This window comes from Salvelinus fontinalis, chromosome 4, assembly GCF_029448725.1.
Source record: "Salvelinus fontinalis isolate EN_2023a chromosome 4, ASM2944872v1, whole genome shotgun sequence".
Taxonomy (NCBI): Eukaryota; Metazoa; Chordata; class Actinopteri; order Salmoniformes; family Salmonidae; genus Salvelinus; species Salvelinus fontinalis.
In genome coordinates this window covers 22,400,054-22,427,645 of record NC_074668.1, presented here as the reverse complement: position 1 = coordinate 22,427,645, position 27,592 = coordinate 22,400,054, and the positions used below count along the sequence as shown (strand labels likewise).

Here is a 27,592-nt window from a genome sequence, read left to right as displayed (position 1 = left end):
TATGGCATTATTGACAGTAGTACTTGTATGAATTTGAAAATATGTTAACTTCTTCGATGACTTTAAACGGCGGTAAATAAATGTTCCATTGCCGCCACTTACTAGATTGGACTATAACTCCCTTATATTATGCTTATTTTTTGTGTTTTCTTCCAACAACAACAAATAAGTAATAAAAATAATAATAACCCCACTGCTCTATCTAACGAACACCCTGGCCTTTTTCTGTCCCTACCTAGTGACGTAGCTATATGGCCACAACCCTACATGTCAGTACATGCTGTAGAGTCGATTACAGATTAATCAAATGAAATTGTATTAGTCACATGCTTCGTAAACAACAAGTGTAAAATAATAGTGAAATGCTTACTTACGGGTCCTTCCCAACAATGCAGAGAGAGAGAAAATAGAGAAATAATAGAAAAGTAATACATATTTTAAGTATTTCTCTGGTAGTGGTAGAAGTTTAAAATGTTTTACTTAAGCCAAGCAGTTAAATATTGTCAAAGTTACATTTAGTAAAATAATTGGTCTGATTCGTTTGATAGACTACACTATCAACCTTATTACTTTGGATTATGGGGCACTTATCACATCACAAATAACTACACTCAGACTAGCCTACCACACTTTTATAAACTATCCTACTAGAATACCACAGTATATGCACCTGTAATAATAGAGTACAGAAGATAAGTAGGCATTGTTGAAGTTTAAAATAAATTCAAAAACGTTAAGAAGGTTCGCAGGTTCAGCAGCTGAAGAATTGCAACATTTACATGGATCAAAAATCTAATAATACTCTTAGTAGAAATGTTTATCTTTAATTTACAATCTGTAGAAACTATGAGAAAAGAAAGGTTCGGAACTTTGTGAAACATCACAATATATGGCAAATAGAAATCAAAACTGGATGGTGTTTTATTAATGTCACTTTAATAATGTCACTTTAATAATGTTTACATATCTTGCATTACTCATTGTATTATTCATTTTTATTTATTTTTTTACCTTTATTTAACAAGGCAAGTCAGCTAAGAACAAATTCTTAGTTACAATTACAGCCTACTAGGGAACAGTGGGTTAACTGCCTTGTTCAGGAGCAGAACGACAGATTTTCCCCTTGTGGCTCAGGGATTCGATACAGCAACCTTTTGGTTACTGGTCAAACGCTCTAATACTGTATTCTAAACTATCTACTGTATCTTAGTCTATGCCGCTCTGACATTGCTCATCCATATATGTATATATTCTTAATTACATTAATTTATTTAGATGTGTGTGTATTAGATATTTGTTGTGAAATTGTTCAAATTTACTTGTTAGATATTGCTGCACTGTAGGAACTAGAAGCACAAGCATTTTGCAACACACGCAATAACATCTGCTCAACACGTGTTGTGACCAATAACATTTGATTTGATTTGATTTGTTCAGAGATAGATGAATGGGAGGGGTTGAGTGGAGCTGAAGGATAGGACTTAAAACAAACAAAAGATAACTACTGTAAAATATATTGTGCCTGTAAAATGTATATAGTATGTATAAACTGGAAGTAGAAGCCTAAGTGTCGTTGTCCATTAGTTTACTCCAATTGGGGTCGAGTTAGGGGAAAATACATTTTAAAAGTATATATTTTATTAGATGATGCAGACATTACATTGATAGAAGCCATAATTTATATGCAATATTAAAGCTGATCAACCCCCTACAAATACAATTTAAGCCAAGTTTGAGTTTAAAAAACTTTATCCTTTAATTCAAACATACATTAATTTCTTAATCAAATGATAAAGCTGTTAAAACAAAGTTATGGATAGATAAAGAAAGTAAGGATACAGGGGTGGAAGACCTAATGGATGGAGGGATTAATGTATGGTTGGATGAAACGAAGTGAGGGCAGGTGTTCGGCAGTTGGGAGCGAAGGACACTGTTCATGCTCGATGCCCACATGCAGAAACGCCCCTAATTGCGGGCTGCAGTTGTACACTATTGGACATGACGGGATATTTTTGTTGTGGTACAATTAGTTATGCAAGAAATGACGGTAGAAATATTTTGATTTGGTACATGAAAATGTAAAAGCAAAAGTAAAATTGATGGAAACAAATCTCTGGTGAGAAAATTGGCATATTGTTTTTATGCGGATTTGAGAATATGCGCATGAAAATCTGTCGACAATTGGATGGAAACCTAGCTAGTGAAGAAGACATACCTACACAAATCAAGCTTAAGACGGCTCTCTACTAAACGAGCACAAATATTAGGTAGACTAGCGGTTATGGTTCGAATCCCCGAGCCGACTAGGTTAAAAAGCTATCGATGTGCCCTTGAGCAAGGCACTTAACCTTAATTGCTCCTGTACGTTGTCTGCTAAATTATTAAAACGTACAATGGTGGATAGCAGTGAACAGCAGCAGTAAAGTTAACGCCCTTAAAATTGTGATTGGACATTATGGATACTGCTGCACAAGACTTCGATTCAATTGGTGGAATTTATGTCCATCATGTTACTCTCGCTGTCTAGTTTAATGCTCAAAATGCTGGTGGAAAGAAGGAAGATGTACATGAAGTGAGGATTCCTGAGTTTTTGCAATGGTCAGACTATCCATTTATTGCCACACATTCCACAACTCGGAGTTGCTATGAAGGTACAATTATTTCCCAATTATTTGTAGTTGAAATTATACTTTCCTCAATAATCAATAGGTGATTGCTGTCAAGCTAACGTTAGTTGACTGTCAGCAAATGTGTTAGCTAGCCAGCTAGCTCCAGCTATCTACCCAGATAGATAGATATAGCTAGCTAGCTATGTTGAATGATCTGAGCTCAATCATCTCTAGCTCTTGGCATAGATGCTTGGCATCGCTAGCTAATGCAGTTAACGTTATTGCCAGCTACTGTACTGTCAGTATGTACTAGAGAATGTATCACATCACTTGTCCTTTTTACACATTTTATGTTACAGCCTGAATTTAAAATGTATTAAATTGAAATGTGTGTCACTGGCCAACACACAAAACCCAATAATGTCGAAGTGGAATTATGTTTTTAGATTCTTTTTAATCAAAAATTAAAAGCTGAAATGTCTTGAGTTGCATGAACTCACTCTGTGTGCAATAATAGTGTTCAGCATGGTTTTTGAATGACTACCTCACCTCTGTACCCCACACATACAATTATCTGTAAAAGGACCCCCAGTCGAGCAGTGAATTTCAAACACAGATTCAACCACAAAGACCAGGGATGTTTTCCAAAGCCTCGCAAAGTAGGGCACCCATTCCTTTTAGTATGTTTAAGTTATTATTTGCACTTTAGATGGTGTATTAATACACCCAGTCACTACAAATATACAGGCGTCCTTCCTAACTCAGTTGCCGGCTCAGGGATTTCACAATGTGCCCAATGGTGAATTTAAAACAGAGTTTAATTGCTGTGATAGGAAAAAACTGAGGATGTATCAACAACATTGTAGTTACTCCAGACTACTAACCTAAATGACAGAGTGAAAAGAAGGAAGCCTGTACAAAATACAAATATTCCAAAACATGCATCCTGTTTGCATTAAGGCACAAATGTGGCAAATAAATATACTTTATGTCCTGAATACAAAGTGTTATGTTTGTGGCAAATCCAACACATCACTGAGTACCACATGGTGACTGCATCATGTTATGGGTATGCTTGTCATCGGCAAGGACTAGGGAGTTTTTTGGGATAAAAATAAAGTAGAGTAGAGCTAAGCACAGGCAAAATCCCAGATGAAAACTTGGTTCAATCTCCTTTCTAACAGACACTGGGAGACAAATGCACCTTTCAGCAGGACAATAACCTAAACACAAGGCCAGATATTGCTTACCATGACGACATTTGCTTACCATGATGACATTGAATGTTCCTGAGTGGCCTAGTTACAGTTTTTATTTATATGTACTTGAAAATCTATGACAAACATGAAAATAGTTCTCTAGCAATGATCAACAACCAATTTAACAGAGATTAAAGAATTTTGAAAATAATAAGGGTCAAGTGTTGCACAATCCAGATGTGGAAAGCTCTTACAGACGTACCCAGAAAGACTCACAGCTGTAATCACTGCCAAAGTGTTTCTATAAAGTATTGACTCAGAGGTGTGAATACTTATGTTAATGAGATATTTCTGTATTTCATTTTCAATACATTTGCAAAAACGTGGACATTTGTTTTTCACTTAGTCAATAATGGGTATTGTGTGAGGATGGGTGAGATTTAAAAAAATATTTAATTCATTTTGAATTCAAGCTGCAACACAACAAAATGTGGATTAAGTCAAGGGGTATGAATACTTTCAGAAGGCACTGTAGCTAGCTAAGTTACAATGATGCCGAAATAAGATTAGCTAGCTACTATTAGCTAGATTTTATTTTCTAACTGTAAGAGCTAGCTAGATTACACTATCTACTCATCCAGGAAATTCTCATTAACCAGCTTTAATTTGCAATATCAGTACTATTGAAGATTGCCCCCAAGACCAAGGGTAGCTTGATGTTTTGCATCTGTACCTACTGCTAGTTGTAGCCAGCTTTGTGAAAGCACAGCAGATTGATTGAAATCTTTCCTTGCTTGTGACTGATATTTGTGATTTGAATGGATATTTATAGCATAGTTCAAATCCTCCCTCCTAGGAAGCACGCTTCCTGTCAATGAATGATTCTATTTTTTTAATGTATGTTACCATTGTCTGTAGGCTGTTTGGTTGCACATCTGTAGAACTCATGAAGTTCATTCATTGGGCATAATTTTGATTTGATTCATTAGGATCCCCATTAGCTGACGCCAATGGCGACAGCTAGTCTTACTGGGGTCCGACACATGATGAAAAAGACATTACAGACAAAAGACTTCACAATTTACATACATTTAAAATATTAACGTCTGTCCGTCCGTCCGTCTCTATCAAATTATGTTTAGCCAAGTTTATAGCGGGAGTTATAATGTTCAAAAACAATCATCACATTGTTGCCCAGCTAATGCAATTTTGTAATTGTTGTACTATCTCTCTTCAATCAATATGTATTAGTAAAGATTATTGAACGAGTACTGTGTTTCATTTCATCATAATACAATCTCAAACTGAGAGACAACTGAGGCATTTTGCTAATATGAATGAATGATTATTAGTAGAACTAGATCAGCAGGGGTCTCAATGCAGATACAGGTCAATGTACACAAGCTTGTTTACCAGGAGAAACTGCATCTTCAAAAGAAACACCCCGGCAACACATCCATTAAAAAATAAGTGAATACAGACTCCCATTTAGACTAACAACTTGAGAGCAGAAAATGCAAAGTTATTACAACAGTAGTAACAATAGTAATATACCAACTGACCTGTTGCCTGAGTAAATACACTAATATATACAAAAGTATGTGGACACTCCTTCAAATTGGTGGTTTCGGTTATTTCAGCCACACCCGTTGCTGACAGGTGTATAAAAACGAGCACACAGCCATGCAATCTCCATAGACAAATATTGGCAGTAGAATGGCCTTACTGAAGAGCTTTGTGACTTTCAACTTGGCACTGTCATAGGATGCCACCTTTCCAACAAGTCAGTTTGTCAAAATTCTGCCCAGCTAGAGCTGCCCCGGACAACTGTAAGTGCTGTTATTGTGAAGTAGAAAGGTCTATGAGCAACAACGGCTCAACCGTGAGGTGGTAGGCCACACAAGCTCACAGAATGGGACCGCCGAGTGCTGAAGCATGTAGCGTGTAAAAATCTTCGGTCCTCAGTTGCAACACTCACTACCGAGTTCCAAACTGCCTCTGGAAGCAGCGACAGCACAGTAACTGTTCGTCGGGAGCTTCATGAAATTAATTTCCATGGCCGAGCAGCCACACACAAGCCTAAGATTGCCTTGCACAATGCCAATAGTCGGCTGGTGTGGTGTAAAGCTCGCCGCCATTGGACTCTGGAGCAGAGGATGCGCATTCTCTGGCGTGATGAAACACGCTTCACCATCTGGCAGTCTGACGGACGAATCTGGGTTTGGCAGTTGCCAGAAGAACGCTACCTGCCCCAATCATAGTGCCAACTGTAAAGTTTGGTGGAGGAGCAATAATGATCTGGGGCTGTTTTTTATGTTTCGGGCTAGGCCCGTTAGTTCCAGTGAAGGGAAATCTTAAAGCTACTGCATACAATGACATTCTAGACGATTCTGTGCTTCCAACTTTGTGGCAACAGTTTGGGAAGGCCCTTTCCTGTTTCAGCATGACAATGCTCTCGTGCACAAAGCGAGGTCCATAGAGAAATGGTTTGTTGAAATCGGTGTGGAAGAACTTGACTGGCTTGCACAAAGCCCTGACCTCAACCCCATGGAACACCTTTGGGATGAATTGGAACGCCGACTGCGAGCCAGGCCTAATCGCCCAACATCAGTGCCTGACCTCACTAATGCTCTTGTGGCTGAATGGAGGCAAGTCCCTGCAGCAATATTCCAACATCTAGTGGAAAGCCTTCTCAGAAGTGTGGAGGCTATTATAGCAGCAAATGGGGACCAACTCCATATTAATGGCCATGATTTTGGAATGAGAGCAGGTGTTCACTTTTGGTCATATTCCTTTTGAATTTTTAAAAACTATTGCACAGTACTATAGTTCATGTAACAGAGACCATTATAATATGCAATGGCCATTTGATAGAGCCTAGTTCGGAAACATTGATAGAGATAGGAGCTGAACAGAAATTGAGTATGTGGAATTATTTTCCCATGGTAATACAGGGGAATGCATTCTCTAGTGTTATATTTCCAGGGAACAGATATAGAGTTATAATTAGCCACTCATCAAGGTTAGTTCATCTGATACATTAATCATTTCTCCACTACATGCCTTTGCTTTCTCCCAAATCTTCCCCTGCAGACAAAGTATCCAATTTAGAGAAAGAATGATAGGATGTGCTAGATGTAGGTCTATTAGGGCTGGTCTGCATGCGATCCCTGGGCATGTCTATTCTATTGTGCCATTCTCAACTTGTGCTTTTCATTTCCTCAGCCATAACAAAGTGATGCCCCCAGTTTCTCATGTGGCTGCATAATAGTATAATAGTCGGTGTTACCATGACCACTCTATTTTTAGGAGATGTTATCAGACTTGCAATAATCTGTGCAATACATTGCAGAACCTAACCAATCCGTTTGTAGGTATCACTGTGAAAATGACTATAGGCTGTGTGGTGTTGCACATATAAGTCTCAGCTCAAGGAGAGGAGGGGGAGACCCCTTCGCACATCTGTGGAGCTCTGCAGATGTGAAATCTGCTGTCTGTTTTTTTGTGTTCTCCAGGCGGGGGCCTCGTCCATGTGGGCTTCGTGCTGTGGTCTGCTGAATGAAGTCATGGGCACAGGGGCAGTGAGAGGCCAGCAGCCCGGGTTCGGAGCCAGTGCTGGACCCTTCCGGTTTGCCCCCAGCGCAGGATACTCCACATACCCGCCCACAACCTCAGGGAGCCCCAGCCTTGTATGTAAGGCCTGTGGCCAGGCATTCTCTGTCTTCAGTAGGAAGGTAGGTGTTTGGTTTGGGGACTATTGGGGTAGCTAGTAGACTGACTGTGAATGTCCTATATGATTGTAGGCCAGTCCCAGATGGTTAGGGGGTGTTTGATGGGCTTTGGGGTGATGGTTAGGGGTTGTTTGATAGGCTTGGGGTGATCAAGAAGGAACCTGATAGGGTTTTTGATCCAAGGAATAGTTTATAATTGGTATGGACTGAGAGGCTATTACATTTAATACACCAATATTATTTGATATTTTATTTGAGTAGGCTTTTGAGTAGCCCTCATGTTTATTTTGCCACTCATCCTCAAACCAACACACTCTACTACAGTACATGTTGTAAAGTGAGGGCCAGTATTGATTAGTTACGTCCTAATACATAAACTGTCCTTGCAGAGAGCCAAGATAAGAGACGCCAAAAGCAGCCAGTTACGTCATGAGACTGCACTTACTACAGGCCTGGGGCACATCAGTTGTAATTGCTACACTCCACCACCATAGGTATTTTGTGAAAACCACATGTTTTAATTAAGTGGGCTAAAAATAGACAACGACTTAGGCTATGTATTTAGTGTAGATTTACAGTGCATTCGGAAAGTATTCAGACCCCATTTACCTTTTCCACATTTTGTTACTTTACAGCCTTATTCTAAAATTGATTAAATTGTTTGTTTCCCCCTAATCATTCTACACACACCAACCCATAATGACAAAGCAAAAAACTTTATTTTAGATTTTTTTGCACAGATCTGGGGAAGGGCACCAAAACATTTATTCAGTATTGAAGGTCCCCAAGAACACAGTGGCCTCTATCATTCTTAAATGGAAGAAATTTGGAACCACCAAGATTCTTCCTAGAGCTGGCCGCCCGGCCAAACTCAGCAATCGGGGGAGAAGGACCTTGGTCAGGGAGGTGACCAAGAACCATATGGTCACTCTGACAGAGCTCCAGAGTTCCTTTCTGGAGATGGGAGAACCTTCCAGAAGGACAACCATCTCTGCAGCACTCCACCAATCAGGCCTTTATGGTAGAGTGGCCAGACGGAAGCCACTCCTCAGTAAAAGGCACATGACAGCCCGCCTTGAAGTTTGCCAAAAGGCACCTAAAGACTGATGAAACCAAGATTGAACTCTTTGGGCTAAATGCCATGTGTCACTTCTTGAGGAAACCTGGCACAATCTCTACGGTGAAGCATGGTGGTGGCAGCATCATGCTGTGGGAATGTTTTTCAGGGAATGGGAGACTAGTCAGGATCGTGGGAAAGATGAATGGAGCAAAGTACATAGAGATCCTTGATGACAACCTGTTCCAGAGCGCTCGGGACCTCAGACTGGGGTGAAGGTTCACCTTCCAACAGGACAGCGACACTAAGCACACAGCCAATATAACACAGGAGTGGCTTTGGGACAAGTCTCTGAATGTCCTTGAGTGGCCCAGCCAGAGCCCGGACTTGAACCCGATCTAACATCTCTTGTCACGCCCTGGCCTTATTATTCTTTGTTTTCTTTATTATTTTAGTTAGGTCAGGGTGTGACATGGGTAATGTTTATGTTTTGTTGGTTTTGGGTGTTTATTTGGTAAAGGGGTTATGGGGTGTAGTAGATGGTTTTGTGTTGAGTGTATATGTCTAGTGTTGTCTATGTTGGTTAGTTATCTAGGAGAGTCTATGGTTACCTGAATGAGTTCCCAATTAGAGACAGCTGATTTCGGTTGTCTCTGATTGGGAGCCTTATTTAGGGTAGCCATAGGCTCTCATTGGTTGTGGGTAATTGTCTATGTAGAACGTTTGTAGCCTGTATGTATGTGCACAACGTTTGTAGCTTCACGGTCGTTTTGTTATTTTGTTAAAGTGTTTCGTGTTTATTGTATGTCATCTTTTAAAATAAAAGAAGATGGCTTATTTTCCAACTGCTGCATTTTGGTCCGTCAATCCGCCACACGATCGTGACAGAATTACCCACCATAGGACCAAGCGGCATGGAAGGCGGCAACAGGACCTAACCACAAAGGATTTCTGGACATGGGAGGAGATACTGGATGGTAAGGGGCCTTGGGATCAACCTGGAGAATATCGCCTCCCTCGTGAAGAGCTGGAGGCAGCGAAAGCCGAGAGGAGGCGATATGAGGAGGCAGCACGGAGACAAGGCTGGAAGCCCGTGAGTACAACCCAAAAATTTCTTGGGGGGGGCCTTAAAGGGAGTGTGGCGAAGTCAGGTAGGAAACCTGCGCCTACTCCCTGTACTTACCGTGGAGAGCGAGAGTACGGGCAGACACCGTGTTACGCAGTAGAGCGCACGGTGTCTCCTGTACGCGTGCATAGCCCGGTTCGGTACATTGCAGCTCCACGTATCGGCCGGGCTAGACTGAGCGTTGAGCCATATGTCATGAAGCCGGCCCAACGCATCTGGTCACCAGTGCGTCTCCTCGGGCCGGCGTACATGGCACCAGCCTTACGCATGGTGTCCCCGGTTCGCCTACATAGGCCGGTGCGGGTTATTCCACCTCCCCGCACTGGTCAGGCGACGGGGAGCATAGAACCAGGTAAGGTTGGGCAGGCTCGGCGTTCAAGGGAGCCAGTACGCCTGCACGGTCCGGTATTACCGGCGCCACCTCCCCGCCCCAACCCAGTACCACCAGTGCCTCCTCCACGCACTAGCTATATGGTGCGTGTCTCCAGCCCTTTACCACCAGTGTCTAAACCACGCACCAAGCCTCCTGTGTGTCCCCAGAGTCCTGTGCGTCCTGTTGCTGCTCCCCGCACTAGCCCTGAGATGCGTGTCCCCAGCCCGGTGCCACCAGTCCCGGCACCACGCACCAGGCCTACAGTGCGCCTCAGCCGGCAGGAGTCTGCCGTCTGCACAGCAATGACTGAACTGCCCGTCTGCCAAGCGCCATCTGAGCCATCCGTCTCCCCAGCGCCATCTGAGCCATCCGTCTCCCCAGCGCCATCTGAGCCATCCGTCTCCCCAGCGCCATCTGAGCCATCCGTCTGCAATGAGCCTGCAAAGCCGCCCGTCTGCCATGAGCCTGCAAAGCCGCCCGTCTGCCATGAGCCCACTGAGCCGTCCGCCAGACAGGAGCCGCTAGAGCCGCCAGCCAGACAGGAGCCGCTAGAGCCGTCCGTCAGACAGGATCTGCCAGAGCCGCCAACCAGACAGGATCTGCCAGAGCCGCCAACCAGACAGGATCTGCCAGAGCCGCCAACCAGACAGGAGCAGCCAGATCAGTCAGCCAGCCATGAGCAGCCAGATCCGTCAGCTAGCCATGAGCAGCCAGATCCGTCAGCTAGCCATGAGCAGCCAGATCCGTCAGCTAGCCATGAGCAGCCAGATCCGTCAGCTAGCCATGAGCAGCCAGATCCGTCAGCTAGCCATGAGCAGCCAGATCCGTCAGCCAGCCATGAGCAGCCAGATCCGTCAGCCAGCCATGAGCAGCCAGATCCGTCAGCTAGCCATGAGCAGCCAGATCCGTCAGCTAGCCATGAGCAGCCAGATCCGTCAGCTAGCCATGAGCAGCCAGATCCGTCAGCCAGCCATGAGCAGCCAGATCCGTCAGCCAGCCATGAGCAGCCAGATCCGTCAGCCAGCCATGAGCAGCCAGATCCGTCAGCCAGCCATGAGCAGCCAGATCCGTCAGCCAGCCATGAGCAGCCAGATCCGTCAGCCAGCCATGAGCAGCCAGATCAGTCAGCCAGCCATGAGCAGCCAGATCCGTTAGCCAGCCATGAGCAGCCAGATCTGTCAGCCAGCCATGGGCCGTCCCTCAGTCCGGAGCTGCAGTCCCTCAGTCCGGAGCTGCAGTCCCTCAGTCCGGAGCTGCCATTCCTCAGTCCGGAGCTGCCCCTTACCCTGGAGCTGCCCCTTACCCTGGTGCTGCCCCTTACCCTGGTGCTGCCCCTTACCCTGGTGCTGCCCCTTACCCTGGTGCTGCCCCTGACCCTGGTACTGCCCCTGACCCTGGTACTGCCCCTTACCCTGGTACTGGTCCTTAGTCCGGAGCTGTCCCTTAGTCCGGAACTCCCCCTTAATGCAATGGGGTTAATGTGGAGGGGGGTCGTTTGGAGGAAGCCTAGGAGGTGGTTAGGTACTGTGGTGACGTGGGGACTACGACCAGAGCCGGAGCCGCCACCGTGGAGGGGAGCCCACCCAGACCCTCCCCTAGACTGTGTATGGTGCGCCCGGAGTTCGCGCCTCAAGGGGGGGGTTATGTCACGCCCTGGCCTTATTATTCTTTGTTTTCTTTATTATTTTAGTTAGGTCAGGGTGTGACATGGGTAATGTTTATGTTTTGTTGGTTTTGGGTGTTTATTTGGTAAAGGGGTTATGGGGTGTAGTAGATGGTTTTGTGTTGAGTGTATATGTCTAGTGTTGTCTATGTTGGTTAGTTATCTAGGAGAGTCTATGGTTACCTGAATGAGTTCCCAATTAGAGACAGCTGATTTCGGTTGTCTCTGATTGGGAGCCTTATTTAGGGTAGCCATAGGCTCTCATTGGTTGTGGGTAATTGTCTATGTAGAACGTTTGTAGCCTGTATGTATGTGCACAACGTTTGTAGCTTCACGGTCGTTTTGTTATTTTGTTAAAGTGTTTCGTGTTTATTGTATGTCATCTTTTAAAATAAAAGAAGATGGCTTATTTTCCAACTGCTGCATTTTGGTCCGTCAATCCGCCACACGATCGTGACATCTCTGGAGAGACCTGAAATTAGCTGTGAAGCGATGCTCCCCATCCAACCTGTCAGAGCTTGAGAGGATCTGAAGAGAGAATGGGAGAAACTCCCTAAATATAGGTGTGCCAAGCTTTAGCGTCATACCCAAGAAGACTGTAATTTATTTTTAATACATTTGCAAAAATGTCTAAAAAACAGTTTTTGCTTTGTCATCATGGGGTATTGTGTGTAGATTGAGGATGTTAGCAGTTGATGTTACTCTTCAATAACACAGACCCCAAAGCAAATCAGAGGAAGGAAAATAGCTTTATTCAAATAGGACAAATCATGCGGGGAGGTAGATGTTCATTCTCTCCTGTCCTCAGTGATTTTCTCCTGTGATTCTCTCTTCAGAACAAAGGGACAGGATGTAGTTTTATAACCCAGCCCTAGCCTGTGGTTGACCAATTAGAATTCCTTGCAATAAAACTGGGGCAATGGCCAAATCAAGTATCCTATTTCCGGTTCAATGTATAAACAATTTGGACCAATGAGAACTTGCCATGTAGCTATGAGTCCCAGACTGAAATTCCTCCCATGTCTCTGACCCATTAATCATTAATCTCCTATTACAGAAAAAACACTATTTCCATGGATCGTTAGTACTCTGACTTTTATTCCTCTTGAACTTTAGTACTCTATTGACCTTTTGTCTTCTGCGTTGTGTATTTATCTTGGAAATATTCTTACACTCCCCCCTAGACCATTTAAAAAAAGAAATATACTTGAAATGTATTTTTAGAAAACAACAATAGACAGTATAAAAAAACATTAGCATTAAACAAAAAATCATTTACATTAAACACATTGCATTTCTGTAAAACACAAAGGGCATATTTTACTTATTTTACTTTTTACAATCAGAAATAGATTTCAAACAAAGTTATAGAAAATAAATATTAACAGGTGTAATGATGATGTCCCTTACGATTCCTACCACATCCTGTATTAGGAGGAAACTCACACAAAACAATTATTGCCAATAGGATGATTGAATATTATTGTCTTGTAGACAAGTCCTGTAAAAGTGACCAGCTCTCCCACACTGGTATCAGTCCCAAATGGAGAACTCTTACAGATGATGTTCTGACAGTCTGCCGGTAGTGAGGAATTCTTCTTCCATTCCGCTGGTTGATAATATTCTTACAATGAGGAAAAAAAGATTTAAATCCATTTTAGAATTGGGCCGTAAAGTAAAAAAATGTGGGAAAAGTAAATGGGTCTGAATATTTTTCGAATGCACTGTAGATCAGTCTGGGGTTTTGTTGATGATACACCCTAATGCTATGGTTTTATAAAGTTTGTTAGAACAAAATGTAAAATTGAAAAGGTAAGCAATGTGCCACTGTTTCTCATCAAATTTCTAGCCAGAATTTAATAAAATGTATTGTGGTCCCCTCCCACTGGTGAGACACACCTGTCTGTGATATGGGAGGGGGGGTTGTTCTGTTGTGATGACAGAGGGAGAGATCCTCTCCATATTGCAGGGTTGAATTCCAATACTTGTCTGGTTTGGTCCCTCTGATGCTCTGAGTCACCATGCCAATACAGCGTCTAATCCCGAGGCTTGCATGTTATTACTGTGTGATGTTTGTGACATGAAAGAAATGAACTGCCTGCCTCCCGTCCGACTGTCTAGAGAGGGAGTAGAACAGATGCACAAGATTGAAAAATGTAGTAACAGTATCAAGACATTGATATTCTGCTTCCTCATGCCTTGTTTGAGCTCCAATATCCCACATTCCTCTCATCTATCCACCACAGCCTGTGAAGGTTCTATTCAAGATTAAACATGAGTGTAGCTTTGTTAAGAACAAACGACCGCTCAAGGTACTGTATATAGAGCCAGATGAGGGAGGTGATTGCTTATCTGAGATTTAATCATGTTGAATCTTCCTTCCGCACTAATGTTTTAATGGAGATACATTCTAAATGCTGAATATTGGGCAGGCTTTGCAGATCCTATTAAGGCACAGTGTGCCCTGGAGCCTACATTACTGTCAATGTCACTTCTCCTGTATCTTTTCTTGCTTAATGCCTTCACTCTCTCTATCGCTCTCTCTCCCAGTATACCTGTTGCGACTGTAAGAAGAGCTTCTGCACGCTGTGCTCCATGCTTCAGGAGAACTTGCGTATATGTGCCACGTGTCACCTGCTGAAGGGGACAGCCTTCCAGAGACCACAGCTGATGCGGCTGAGGGTCAGAGACCTGCGGCAGTACCTGCTGCTACGCAGCGTCCCCACAGACACATGCAGGGAGAAGGAGGACCTGGTGGAACTGGTGCTGTGTCACCAGGGGACCGAAAGGGAGGGGGACCCCGACATGGCTAGCTTCAACTCCCGCTCCCTCTACACCCCGCCCCCTTCCGCCACACGCTCCGCCTCTGAGCTGTCTATGCTCTCCGCCTCTCAGGGGGAAGCGCTCAGCAGGAGCGACAGCTCAGGGACTACCAACCAGGTACACATACTTCTTCTACACCCTCCCCAACTACCAACCAGGTACAGTACATGTCATGCAGGTAGAGAGTGTGTAAAAAGTATTAGGTCTGCTCTGGAAGTGACTGAGGCAAAGACATTACAGTATGAAGATAGGCAGAAACTGCTTCTCCAATAGAAATCCTGATCACACTTGTAGGTGATGTCATGGCGTCGTCCGCTTTCAAAGCTTATGCACAGAAACACGTAATCGGGTCTAACGGTCGTCTCACGCCGAACTGTGCATGTGCAGGCCGTCAAATCAAAGGCATTCCTTCAATATAAAGTTGTTTTTTGACAAAAATGAGAACGGGTCAGTTTGACACTTTCAAGAGGTTTGAGTAATAACATGTTAAACTACTTAAGACATTGGCTCGAATTGAATTGTGCCTCTAGATTTCGAGAAAATTAACAACTAAGGAAGATCTTTTCACTTTTCTCATTGACTTCTCAAACTCTGTGACTGAGGTATACATTTCAGGGTTGTGATTCTTATGGATTAATCCGGAATGTCTGGTACTCAGACTAGCAAAAAGCAGGTGAACACTGACTGTTGATGTTCTGTGTGTGAAAGTACATTCAAGACATGTCTGAAATATGGAGCTTCACAGTTCCTTTCTACTTATGTCAGCTTTAGAAATCATTTATTTTGCTTGTCCTTATCAGACTGTCAACCCCTGGTGACTAAATCGATGGGAGTGATTTGGTAAATTCTGTTGATTTAATAGACCCATCGTCCTCATTCTTGGACTCTTAGAAAGATGAGGCCTCCTGTTGGACTCCCCCCGCCCCCAAAAGAGAGAGAGAATTTTATTATAATAATTTTTTTCATCTTTATTTAAACCAGGTAGGCCAATTGAGAACAAGTTCTCATTTACAACTGCGACCTGGTCAAGATAAAGCAAAGCTGTGTGACAAAAACAACAACACAGAGTTACACATGGGATAAACAAACTTACAGTCAATAACACAATAGAAAAATCTGTATACAGTGTGTGCAAATGAAGTAAGGAGGTAAGGCAATAAATAGGCCATAGTGGCGAAGTCATTACAATTTAGCAATTAACACTGAAGTGATAGATGTGCAAGTAGAAGTACTGGTGTGCAAAAGAGCAGAAAAACAATAACAAATATGGGATTGAGGTAGGTAGTTGGTTGGATGGGCTATTTACAGATGGGCTGTGTACTGCTGCAGCGATCGGTAAGCTGCTCTGACAGCTGACGCTTAAAGTTAGTGAGGGAGATATAAGTCTCCAACTTCAGTGATTTTTGCAATTCGTTCCAGTCATTGGCAGCAGAGAACTGGAAGGAAAGGAGGCCAAAGGGGGTGTTGGCTTTGGGGATGACCAGTGAAATATACCTGCTGGAGCGCCTGCTACGCGTGGGTGTTGCTATGGAGACCAGTGAGCTGAGATAAGGCGGGGCTTTGCCTAGAAAAGACTTATAGATGACCTGGAGCCAGTGGGTTTTGTGACGAATATGTAGCGAGGACCAGCGAACAAGAGCATACTGGTCGCAGTGGTGGGTAGTATATGGGGCTTTGGTGACAAAACGGATGGCACTGTGATAGACTGCATCCAATTTGTTGAGTAGAGTGTAAAAGCTATTTTGTAAATGACATCGCCGAAGTCGAGGATCGGTAGGATAGTCAGTGTTACAAGGGTATGTTTGGCAGCATTAGTGAAGGAGGCTTTGTTGCGAAATAGGAAGCCAATTCTAGATTTAATTTTGGATTGAAGATGCTTAATATGAGTCTGGAAGGAGACTTTACAGTCTAGCCAGACACCTAGGTATTTATAGTTGTCCACATAAGTCAGAACCGTCCAGAGTAGTGATGCTGGACGGGCGGGCGGTGCGGGCAGCGATCGGTTGAAGAGTGTGCATTTCGTTTTACTAGCATTTAAAAGCAGTTGGAGGCCACGGAACCAGTGATGTATAGCATTGAAGCTCGTTTGGAGGTTTGTTAACACAGTGTCCAAAGAAGGGCCAGATGTATACAGAATGGTGTCGTCTGCGTAGAGGTGGATCAAAGAATCACCCGCAGCAAGAGCGACATCATTGATATATATACAGAGAAGAGAGTCGGCCCGAGAATTGAACCCTGTGGCACCCTCATAGAGATTGCCAGAGGTCCGTACTCTATCTGAGAAGTAGTTAGTGAACCAGGCGAGGCAGTCATTAGAGAAACCAAGGCTGTTGAATCTGCGGATAAGAATACGGTGATTGACAGAGTCGAAAGCCTTGGTCAGGTCGATGAAGACGGCTGCACAGTACTGTCTTTTGTTCGATGGCGGTTATGATATCGTTTAGGACCTTGGAAACCAGATTGCATAACGGAGAAGGTACGGTGGGATTCTAAATGGTTGGTGATCTGTTTGTTAACTTGCCTTTCAAAGACTTTAGAAAGGCAGGGCAGGATGGATATAGGTCTGTAACAGTTTGGGCCTAGAGTGTCTCCCCCTTTGAAGAGATGAGGCATCCTGTTGGACTCCCCCCCCCCCCCCCCCCCCCCCCCCCATAGAGAGATGAGGCCTCCTCTTGGACTCTCCCCCCACACCCATAGAGAGATGAGGCCTCCTGTTAGACTCTCTCCCCCCATAGAGAGATGAGGCCTCCTGTTGGACTCCCCCCCCCCCCCCCCCCCCCCCCCATAGAGAGATGAGGCCTCCTCTTGGACTCTCCCCCCACACCCATAGAGAGATGAGGCCTCCTGTTAGACTCTCTCCCCCCACACCCATAGAGAGATGAGGCCTCCTGTTGGACTCTCCCCTGGCCTCCTCTCTCAAAGATGTAGGAAGTAGCCCTGTCCTGTTTTTCTATTCCTGTAAACAAAAAGCTCAGCTGGTGCAGACAGCAGTATAAGCTTTACTATGAATGGAAGGTAAACATAGTAGTCCCCAAGGTATATATGGACTAAGCAGCGAGTGACTAATCCTAATCCCTGCCTGGACTGTACAGTAAGTATTTATAGTTCTCTGTGGAGGTTTCCGAGTCATGTGTTTTTGTGTTTGTTTTGGCTGTACAGGATATAGGAGACGCCACGTCTCTCTCCACCCTGAACCTGGAACCCAGTGAGCACACACCAGAGGTAAATAATAAACATCACCCAGTAGGCTCTACCTCTCACAGCATCTGGATCTTATTCAGAGGGGTGCAACTTTCTCTCCAATGCAGTATGTGTCATGTACAGTTGAAGCCGGAAGTTTACAAACACTTAGGTTGGTGTCATTAAAACTTGTTTTTCAACCACTCCACACATTTTTTGTTAACAAACTATAGTTTTGGCAAGTTGGTTAGGAAGTCATTTTTCCAACAATTGTTTACAGACAGATTATTTCACTTATAATTCATTGTATCACAATTCCAGTGGATCAGAAGTTTACATACACTAAGTTGACTGTGCCTTTAAACAGCTTGGAAAATTCCAGAAAATGATGTCATGGCTTTAGAAGTTTCTGATAGGCTAATTGACATAATTTAAGTCAATTGGAGGTGTACCTGTGGATGTATTTCAAGGCCTACCTTCAAACTCAGTGCCTCTTTGCTTGACATCATTTAAAAATCAAAAGAAATCAGCCAAGACCTCAGAAAAAAAATTGTGGACCTCCACAAGTCTGGTTCATCCTTGGGAGCAATTTCCAAACGCCTGAAGTTACCAAGTTCATTTGTACAAACAATAGTACGCAAGTATAAACACCATGGGACCACGTAGCCGTCGTACCGCTCAAGAAGGAGACGCGTTCTGTCTCCTAAAGATTAGCGTACTGTAATGAAACAGGCAGGGAGCAGGTCTCAAACCCTCGACCTTCTAGCCCGAAGTCCAGAGCGCTATCGTCTGTGCCCCAAAAGCATGCTTCGAGCGGCAGAGTCGATATCCACGCTTATAAACCCAGGGTCGTTACAGTACTTTGGTGCGAATAGTGCAAATCAATCCCAGAACAACAGAAACGGACCTTGTGAAGATGCTGGAGGAAACAGGTACAAAAGTATCTATATCCACAGTAAAACGAGTCCTATAGCGACATAACCTAAAAGGCCGCTTAGCATGGAAGAAGCCACTGCTTCAAAACCGCCATAAAAAAGCCTGACTACGGTTTGCAACTGCACATGGGGATAAAGATGTGTCCTCGGTTCTAAAGAAACAAAATAGAACTGTTTGGCCATATTGACCATCATTATGTTAGGAGGAAAAAGGGGGAGGCTTGCAAGCCGAAGAACATCATCCCAACCATCAAGCACGGGGGTGGCAGCATCATGTTGTTTGGGTGCTTTGCTGCAGGAGGGACTGGTGCACTTCACAAAATAGATGGCTACATGAAGAAGGAAAATTATGTCGATATTTTGAAGCAATATCTCAAGACATCAGTCAGGAAGTTAAAGCTTGGTCGCAATGGGTCTTCCAAATGGACAATGACCCCAAGCATACTTCCAAAGTTGTGGCAAAATGGCTTAAGGACAACAAAGTCAAGGTATTGGAGTGGCCATCACAAAGCCCTGACCTCAATCCCATAGAACATTTGTGGGCCTACAAACCTGACTCAGTTACACCAGTTCTGTCAGGAGGAATCGGCCATTATTTACCCGACTTATTGTGGGAAGCTTGTGGAAGGCTACCCGAAACGTTTGACCCAAGTTAAACAATTTAAAGGCAATGCTTCCAAATACTAATTGAGTGTATGTAAACTTCTGACCCACTGGGGAATGTGATGAAATAAATAAAAGCTGAAATAAAAAATTTTCTCTGCTATTATTCTGACATTTCACATTCTTAATATAAAGTGGTGATCCTAACTGACCTAAGACAGGGAATTCTTACTAGGATTAAATGTCAGGAATTGTGGAAAAACTGAGTTTAAATGTATTTGGCCAGGGTGTATGTAAACTTCCGACTTCAACTGTATGTAATGGCTAATGGCTCCCCTCTCTCATCCTGCAGGTGATCCCTCAGATGTGGCAGCGAGCACGGGCCTCTCTCTCAGACATCTCTTGCCTGAGGGACATCGAGGGCCTGTCCGTCAGACAACTGAAGGAGATCCTGGCCAGGAATTTTGTCAACTATTCAGGCTGCTGCGAGAAGTGGGAGCTGGTAGAGCGCGTCAGCCGCTTGTACAGAGAGACAGAGGAGAACAGGAAGTCATGTGAGTTGCAGTGAGCCTGGTCCCAGATCTGTTTGAGCTGTCCCATCAACTCCTATGGTCATTACCACACCATGTTTGTCCATTTAAAATGGTGTACGGGAATTATTAGCTTGAGTACCTAAATGTTTTTTCTTACTTTCCTCTAGTTGAAAACGTGAACACAGCTATAACTTCAGGTAAGAAATCACTGCTCTGTCTGTCTTTTGTGATGGTCCTACTTGACAAGTAACCCTTTTGTCTCTGTCTCGTCAGTGTTATTCTAGAACAGGACGTACAGTATGTTCATTACTGTAGCTGCCTTTAATATTGTACCTTCAGAGTTCCTGTATATCATCAATGCTTTGTACCAGGGGTTGATTCTGAGTTGATTTCTGTAGTGTTTATAAAAAAAATCAGAATCAGTATTTAATGACAGTTGCTTTACTCCTTCCTTTCAAGTGGTGGCCTTGCCCCTTCCTCCCATCTGCATTGGAGGGATTGGAGGTAAGGTATCTGAAAAAGGCAAGTGTTCCCCTGGTCACTCCTACTGTTGACCTGGTCACTCTTACCATCTCATGGCCCGGCCCCTCAGCATGCATGTAACACAGGCATCCATCCTCATATACAGCCCTTAGTGATGCATGCAGGAGTTTCACCTTGCTTACTACGTCTGGTTCCACCACCACCACCACCACTACTACCGTACTACTGCTGCACATCAATCATGGTGTTTTTGTATCTCATCCATACCAAGGGTACCTCCATGCATTCTGAGCATGTCTAGCTATTGCACGCCATCACTGCCCCTTTCCATTGGTGTATAAGAACCGGTCACCCAAGTGCAATCCTTGTATAAGTGTATTACCTCTTGGAAAGCCCAAGATAGTATTTAGTAACTTCACACACATACAGTGCCTTCAGAAAGTATTAGGGCCTATGATTTCCACGGTGCGGAAAACACGGATGGAATCGCTGAATTTGGTAATAAAAATGGAATCAACTGTAAAATGTGAAATATTGCAGAATTGTCCATAATTTGCCTGAAATGTATTTAAAAAATAAAGTAGGCCTAATTCTTGTAGTGACCTAAATTATTGAATAATTGTAAAATTACAGATGAGTAGGCCTAGAGAAATAATTCAGTTTTCGATTGGGGTGTTTTGAGGGGGGTCAGTCGTGCGTGAGACCCTTACGTCACCTCACAACTTGGCTGTCACTTTGAGAAACATTTCGAAGGGGTCGTCTAAGATGACCAAGTCGTCAAAAAAACTGAAAGATTTGACCCTAACCCCTAAATTCAGAACAGAGCAATGCCCAAAGGACTATTATGAGTCAGGTGATAAGCTGTTTTGCAAATTCTGTCAACATGCTATTGATTGGACCCGTAAAAATATGTGTGACGACCAATTAAAGTGTAAAGCTCATGTGAAGAACAAGGAAAAGCACCGTGTTAGCCAGAGCATGCTTCTTCAAACAACCATTACTTGTGCAAGCGCATCAGCAGATTCAAGATGAGAATTTATTCAGGACTTTGTGGCTGTGTGCGCCGAGTCTGACATCCCTTTACGCCGTACCCAAACTGGACGCGCGCGTGCTATCGTGCGCAAATTTATTTTGTCCAACCACACCAAACGCGATCATGACACGCAGGTTGAAATATCAAAACAAACTCTGACCCAGTTATATTAATTTGGCGACAGGTCGAAAAGCATTAAACATTTATGGCAATTTAGTTAGCTAGCTTGCTGTTGCTAGCTAATTTGCCCTGGGATAGAAATGTTGAGTTGTTATTTTACCTGAAATGCACAAGGTCCTCTACTCCGACAATTAATCTACACATAAAACGGTCAACCGAATCGTTTCTAGTCATCTCTCCTTCCAGGCTTTTTCTTCGTTGGACTTTATATGGCGGTTGGCATCTAAACTCATAGGATTACCACGACCGACTGACCTCCGTTCATCTTTTAATCACCCACTTGGGTATAACCAATGAGGAGATGGCACATGGGTATCTGCTTCTATAAACCAACGAGGAGACGGGAGAGGCAGGACTTGCACCGTGTTCAGCGTCACAAATAGAACTGACTTCTATTTTATCGTGTGGCAACCCAGAAGCTCGTTGGCTCGCGTGAGCAGTGTGGGTGCAATGATTGCATAACATGTAAACTCAGCAAAAAAGAAATGTCCTCTCACTGTCAACTGTGTTTATTTTCCGCAAACTTAACATGTTTAAATATTTGTATGAACAAAAGATTCATCAACTGATACATAAACTGAACAAGTTCCATAGACATGTGACTAACAAAAATGGAATAATGTGTCCCTGAACAAAGAGGGGGTCAAAATCTAAAGTAACAGTCAATATCTGGTGTGGCCACCAGCTGCATTAAGTACTGCAGTGCATCTCCTCATGGACTGCACCAGATTTGCCAGTTCTTGCTGTGAGATGTTACCCCACTCTTCCACCAAGGCACCTGCAAGTTTCCGGACATTTCTGGGGGGAATGGCCCTAGCCCTCACCCTCTGATCCAACAGGTCCCAGACGTTCTCAATGGGATTGAGATCTGGGCTCTTTGCTGGCCATGGCAGAACACTGGCATTCCTGTCTTGCAGGAAATCACACACAGAATGAGCAGTATAGCTGGTGGCATTGTCATGACTGAAGGCATACAAGGAGGTTCTGAAAGGAGCGATGCCCAGCAGTGTCCATGTAACCTGTCTCTGCCATGTCATCAATCAGGTGGGTGAGACCTGGCAGCACAACAAATACTTCTCTGAAGTTGCATCACTTGTGACATGGATGAGATCTGTCTTCTTCGAGAAGCCTGCCAGAAAGAAAAGATGGGTGAGCTTCCTCATTATTAAGTAGTTTGTGCAGGACAAGGCTCCTCTTGAAGCAGTGAGCTCCAGATGGAATAGCTGGTTTGAGGCAGTGAAGTACCATGCAGAGCATGTTCATCTGTACAGAGATGTATTTGTAATTTTCTTTAGATCATGGGACCAACACTTAACATGTTGCGTTTATATTTTTGCTCTGTGTATTTTGAAGCAGATTCAAAACTGTAACTAGTTCACTCAAGAACATTTAATGTCATCTTGGTTAGCAACTCCAGTGTATATTTGGCCTTGTGTTTTAGGGTATTTTCCTGCAGAAAGGTGCATTTGTCTCCGTGTCTGCTGGGAAGCAGACTGAACCAGGTTTTCCTTTAGGATTTTGCCTGTGCTTAGCTCTATTCAGTTTCTGTTTATCCTAATAAAAAAAACTCCTTAGTCCTTGCCGATGATAAGCATACCCATAACATGATGCAGCCACCACCATGCTTGAAAATATGAAAAGTGGTACTCAGTGATGTGTTGTTGGATTTGCCCCAAACATAACACTTTGTAATCAGGACATGAACTTTATTTCTTTGCCACATTTTTAGCAGTATTACTTTAGTGCCTTATTGCAAACAGGATGCATGTTTTGTTATATTTGTATTTTATACAGGCTTCCTTCTTTTCACTCTGTCATTTAGGTTAGTATTGTGGAGTAACTACAATGTTGTTGATCCATCTTGAGTTTTCTCCTATCACAGCCATTAAACTCTGTTTTAAAGTCACCATTGGCCTCATAGTGAAATCTCTGAGCGGTGTCCTTCCTCTGTGGTAACTGAGTTAGGAAGGACGACTGTATCTTTGTAGTGACTGGGTGTATTGATACACCATCCAAAGTGCAATTAATAACTTCACCAAGCTCAAAGGGATATTCAATGTCTGCTTTTTTTAAAACCTATCTACCAATAGGTGCCCTTCTTTGCGAGGCTTTGGAAAACCCCCCTGGTCTTTGTGGTTGAATCTGTGTTTGAAATTCACTGCTCGACTGAGGGACCTTACAGATAATTGTATGTGTGGGGTACAGAGATGAGGTAGTCATTATTTAAAAAATCATGTTATAACACTTATTGCCCACAGTGAATCCACACAATTTATGTGACTTAGGAAATGCTTTATTGCTTAACTTTTTTAGGCTCTCCATAACAAAGGAGTTGAATACTTACTGACTGAAGACATTTCAGCTTTTCATTTTTTATTATTATAATTTTTTTCCTAAAATCATTCCGCTTTGACATTATGGGGCATTGTGTTTAGGCCAGTGACACAAAATCTCAATTTACTTTCTGAAGGCACTGTATTTCTATAAAGCTAAATATGTCCAGCTGTATGATGTCTGGGGTCTGAATTCAAACATCCCCTGAAGGATGAGGAAGAGGTCTTGTTGTCATGGAAACTCCTCATATGGAAGCCTTTTTATCCAGCACTGCTATTTCCAGGAGCCTGTATGGAGCTTGCCCTCTGCTTTGTACCAGCCATGACCTTCCTAAAATAAGAGAGAGAGGAGATATTGGGATCTCTCTTCAAGGCAGTGTCACTCTTCTACCTCTTCGGGGCATGACATCATCATTGCTCTCCTCCACTCTGATCTGTATGTAATGTTGTTCTTTTTCTTTTTTCTGATTCCTCCCCTCTGTCTTCCTCCAGATGGGGAGAAGGCCCAGCTGACCAACCTGGATGACAGCCTGTGTAGGATCTGCATGGACGCTGCGATTGACTGCGTCCTTCTGGAGTGTGGTCACATGATCACCTGCACCAAGTGTGGTAAGCGGATGAGCGAGTGTCCCATCTGCAGGCAGTACGTTGTGAGAGCTGTGCACGTCTTCAAGTCCTAATGTCTCAACCCATCACCACCGTCTCAGAACATCTTCAACAAAACATTAATCTCCAGAGAAACGGAGATCTGTTGTTCCGTCACGGTCCATACTGGGAGACTGCCTCCATGCTCTCACCACCAATACTTCTTGTTGTGGATGTTCATGTTTTCATCCCCTGAAACGCTTACATTATTTGCACACTTAAACGTGACTATAAAAAATGCAGTGTTCTCTTTTTACCTTGTATTATTTAGTCTGACTAATCAGTGTTTGAAGGGAAAAAAGGGCAGCAGTCTACCCTCGTATTAATCCATTCCATTACTAAACACATCCTTGCCTTGTTCCTATCAAGAATGTGAGCTATTCAATCACATGTGCATTGTTGTCTAACATGACGTATCACTTTCGAATCTGCCTGCTATGAACTGTAGCATTTGCTGCAAATAACTGCATATCTTAGTAATTCTGAAGAAAATACTGTACTGTGCAACAGGATGGGGGATGAGCAAATTATAGGTCTATTTGGATTTTAATTCAAAACAGCAATATCCAATGTCATTTGCTCTTTTGTCATGTCTTAGCACTGAGTGTTAGGATGGAAAAGAAAAACAGGTGCTAAATACATTCAAATGTTTTTCCAACTTAAAAATTGTGGATTTTCTTTCATTAATATTTTCCATTTTATTTTGAAAGTGGAAGGAATAGTTTGTTTTAAATTGATAATGATTGTAGTTAACACAACTAACTAATCGAAGAGAGCTGCAACTTAACTGACACTGTAATATAAAGTGTATCATATATATATATATATAATATTAGTACCATTGTAGAATAATAGGGAAGACATCAACACTACGAAATAACACATATGGAATCATGTAACCAAAAAAGTGTTAAACAAGTCAATATATTTTATATGTGATATTCTTCAAAGTAGCCACCCTTTGCCTTGCACACTCTTGGAACCTTTTTTACTATTTTCTACATTTGTAGAATAATAGTGAAGACATCAAAACTATAAAATAACACATGCCAAGAGTGTGCAAAGGTTGGCTGCTTTGAAGAATCTCAAATATATTTTGATTTAACACTTTTTTTGGTTACTACATGATTCCATATGTGTTATTTCATAGTGTTGATGTCTTCACTTATTCCACAATGTAGAAAATAGTAAAAATAAAGAAACCCTTGAATGAGTAGGTGTGTCCAAACAGAGTGTGAGTGAGAAAGAGGTGACTTGCTGTACATTTGCATATGTTTCACATCACTATGAGATGTTCATATCTATATTTTTTTCCATTTGATTTGAACGTGTAATATTGAATTATTTAAGATGTCCCTCAGATTAGGCTAGTTTATAATTAAAGAGTTGTTTCACTGTCAGGTGGATTGAAATGTGCTGTTACTGCATTGGTTTGCTTGAGCTGTGTTCCCAAATGAGAAGCAGAGTATAAAGACATGCACAGTTGCGTCTGAAATGGCACCCTATTCCTTATCAAGTGCACTACTTTCGACAAGAACCTATGGGGCTTTGGTCAAAAGTAGTGCACTATATAGGCCAGGGAATAGGGTGCCATTTCTTACATAGGGTTAGAGATATTATTTGCATAATGATCTGTTTGTTTTCTACCCTTTTAAAATACTAAGCACTGTACTGTATCACACAAAGTCAACGTTGCTGCTATTTCAGAAAATGTCACATGCAAGCACCTAGAGTAGCTGAGCAGGTTGCACTTCACTTTGGAATGGTATGCTAAACAGTGTGTAAGGTCTGGTCTGGGAACGTTGAACTTTTTATTTTGGTAATTAAAGATTTTTATTAAAATACATTATTGTTTACTTGTCTAGTATGCTGTGATGCCCAGACCACTTGTTCTTGGCACCCCTCTGAAAAATGAAATTAACATAATTTGATTAATGGGGAAATGCTTTAAGAAAATGAAAGCAATCCTGTAGGGCAGTGGTTCCCAAACATTTTATAGTCCCGTACCCCTTCAAACATTCAACCTCCAGCTGCGGTACGCTGACCCCTAGCACCAGGGTCAGCACAATCTCAAATGTTGTTTTTGCCATCATTGTAAGCCTGCCACACACACGATACGATACATTTATTAAACATAAGAATGAGTGTGAGTTTGTCACTTCCCCCTAGCCGGGTTGTGACAAAGAGCTCTTATAGGACCAGGGCATAAAATATAATAATTTTGTTCTTTACTTAGCCATCTTAAATATGAAACCTTATTTGTTCATCAAAAATGGTGAATAACTCACCACAGGTTAATGAGAAGGGTGTGCTTGAAAGGATGCACATAACTCTGGGCTGTATTGGAGTGTCTTCTTCTACACAGTCTGTGCCTGTATTTTGTTTTCATGCTAGTGAGGGCCGAGAATCCACTCTCACATAGGTACGTGGTTGCAAAGGGCATCAGTGTCTTAAGAGTGTGATTTGCAAAGGCAGGATACTCTGAGCACAGCCCTATCCAGAAATCTGGCAGTAACTTCTGATTAAATTCAATTTTCACAGAACCGCTTGTTGCAATTTCGATGAGGCTATCTTGTTCAGATATCGGTAAGTGGACTGGAGGCAGGGCATGAAATGGATAACAAATCCAGTTGTTTGTGTCATCCGTTTTGGGAAAGTACCTGCGTAATTGCACACCCAACTCACTCAGGTGCTTCGTTATATCACATTTGACATTGTTCATTTGCACACAAAAAATCATACACTGATGGAAAGACCTGTGTGTTGTCCTTTAAGCTCATCTCTCAATTTAAAAAAACGTGTCAGTACTTTGCCCCTTGATAACCAGCGCACTTCTGTATGTTATAAAAGCGTTACATGGTCACTGCCCATATCATTGTATAGTGCAGAAAATACACGAGAGTTCAGGGGCCTTGCTTTAACAAAGTTAACCATTTTCACTGTAGTGTCCAAAACATCTTTCAATCTGTCAGGCATTCCTTTGGCAGTGAGAGCCTCTTGGTGGATGCTGCAGTGTACCCAAGTGGCGTCGGGAGCTACTGCTTGCACGCGCATTACCACTCCACTATGTCTCCCTGTAATGGCTT

General features: G+C 42.9%; 1 protein-coding gene across 2 annotated transcripts; it reads left to right on the top strand.

The window, feature by feature from the left end:
- The first annotated feature begins 1,988 nt into the window (after window positions 1-1,988).
- LOC129853355 (E3 ubiquitin-protein ligase RNF34-like) lies at window positions 1,989-26,352 on the top strand. Of its 2 annotated transcripts, none has more exons than XM_055919303.1 (8): window positions 1,989-2,651; window positions 7,324-7,542; window positions 14,309-14,698; window positions 17,741-17,803; window positions 19,652-19,853; window positions 20,000-20,029; window positions 20,292-20,336; window positions 24,354-26,352. In XM_055919303.1, exons 1-8 carry the CDS (start codon window positions 2,646-2,648, stop codon window positions 24,539-24,541), a joined length of 1,143 nt encoding a protein of 380 aa, XP_055775278.1. In that variant the 5' UTR covers window positions 1,989-2,645; the 3' UTR covers window positions 24,542-26,352. The 2 variants fall into 2 exon arrangements, with proteins under 2 accessions (XP_055775278.1, XP_055775276.1); XM_055919301.1 differs by having other exon boundaries at window positions 20,292-20,354.
- The last annotated feature ends 1,240 nt before the right edge of the window (window positions 26,353-27,592 follow it).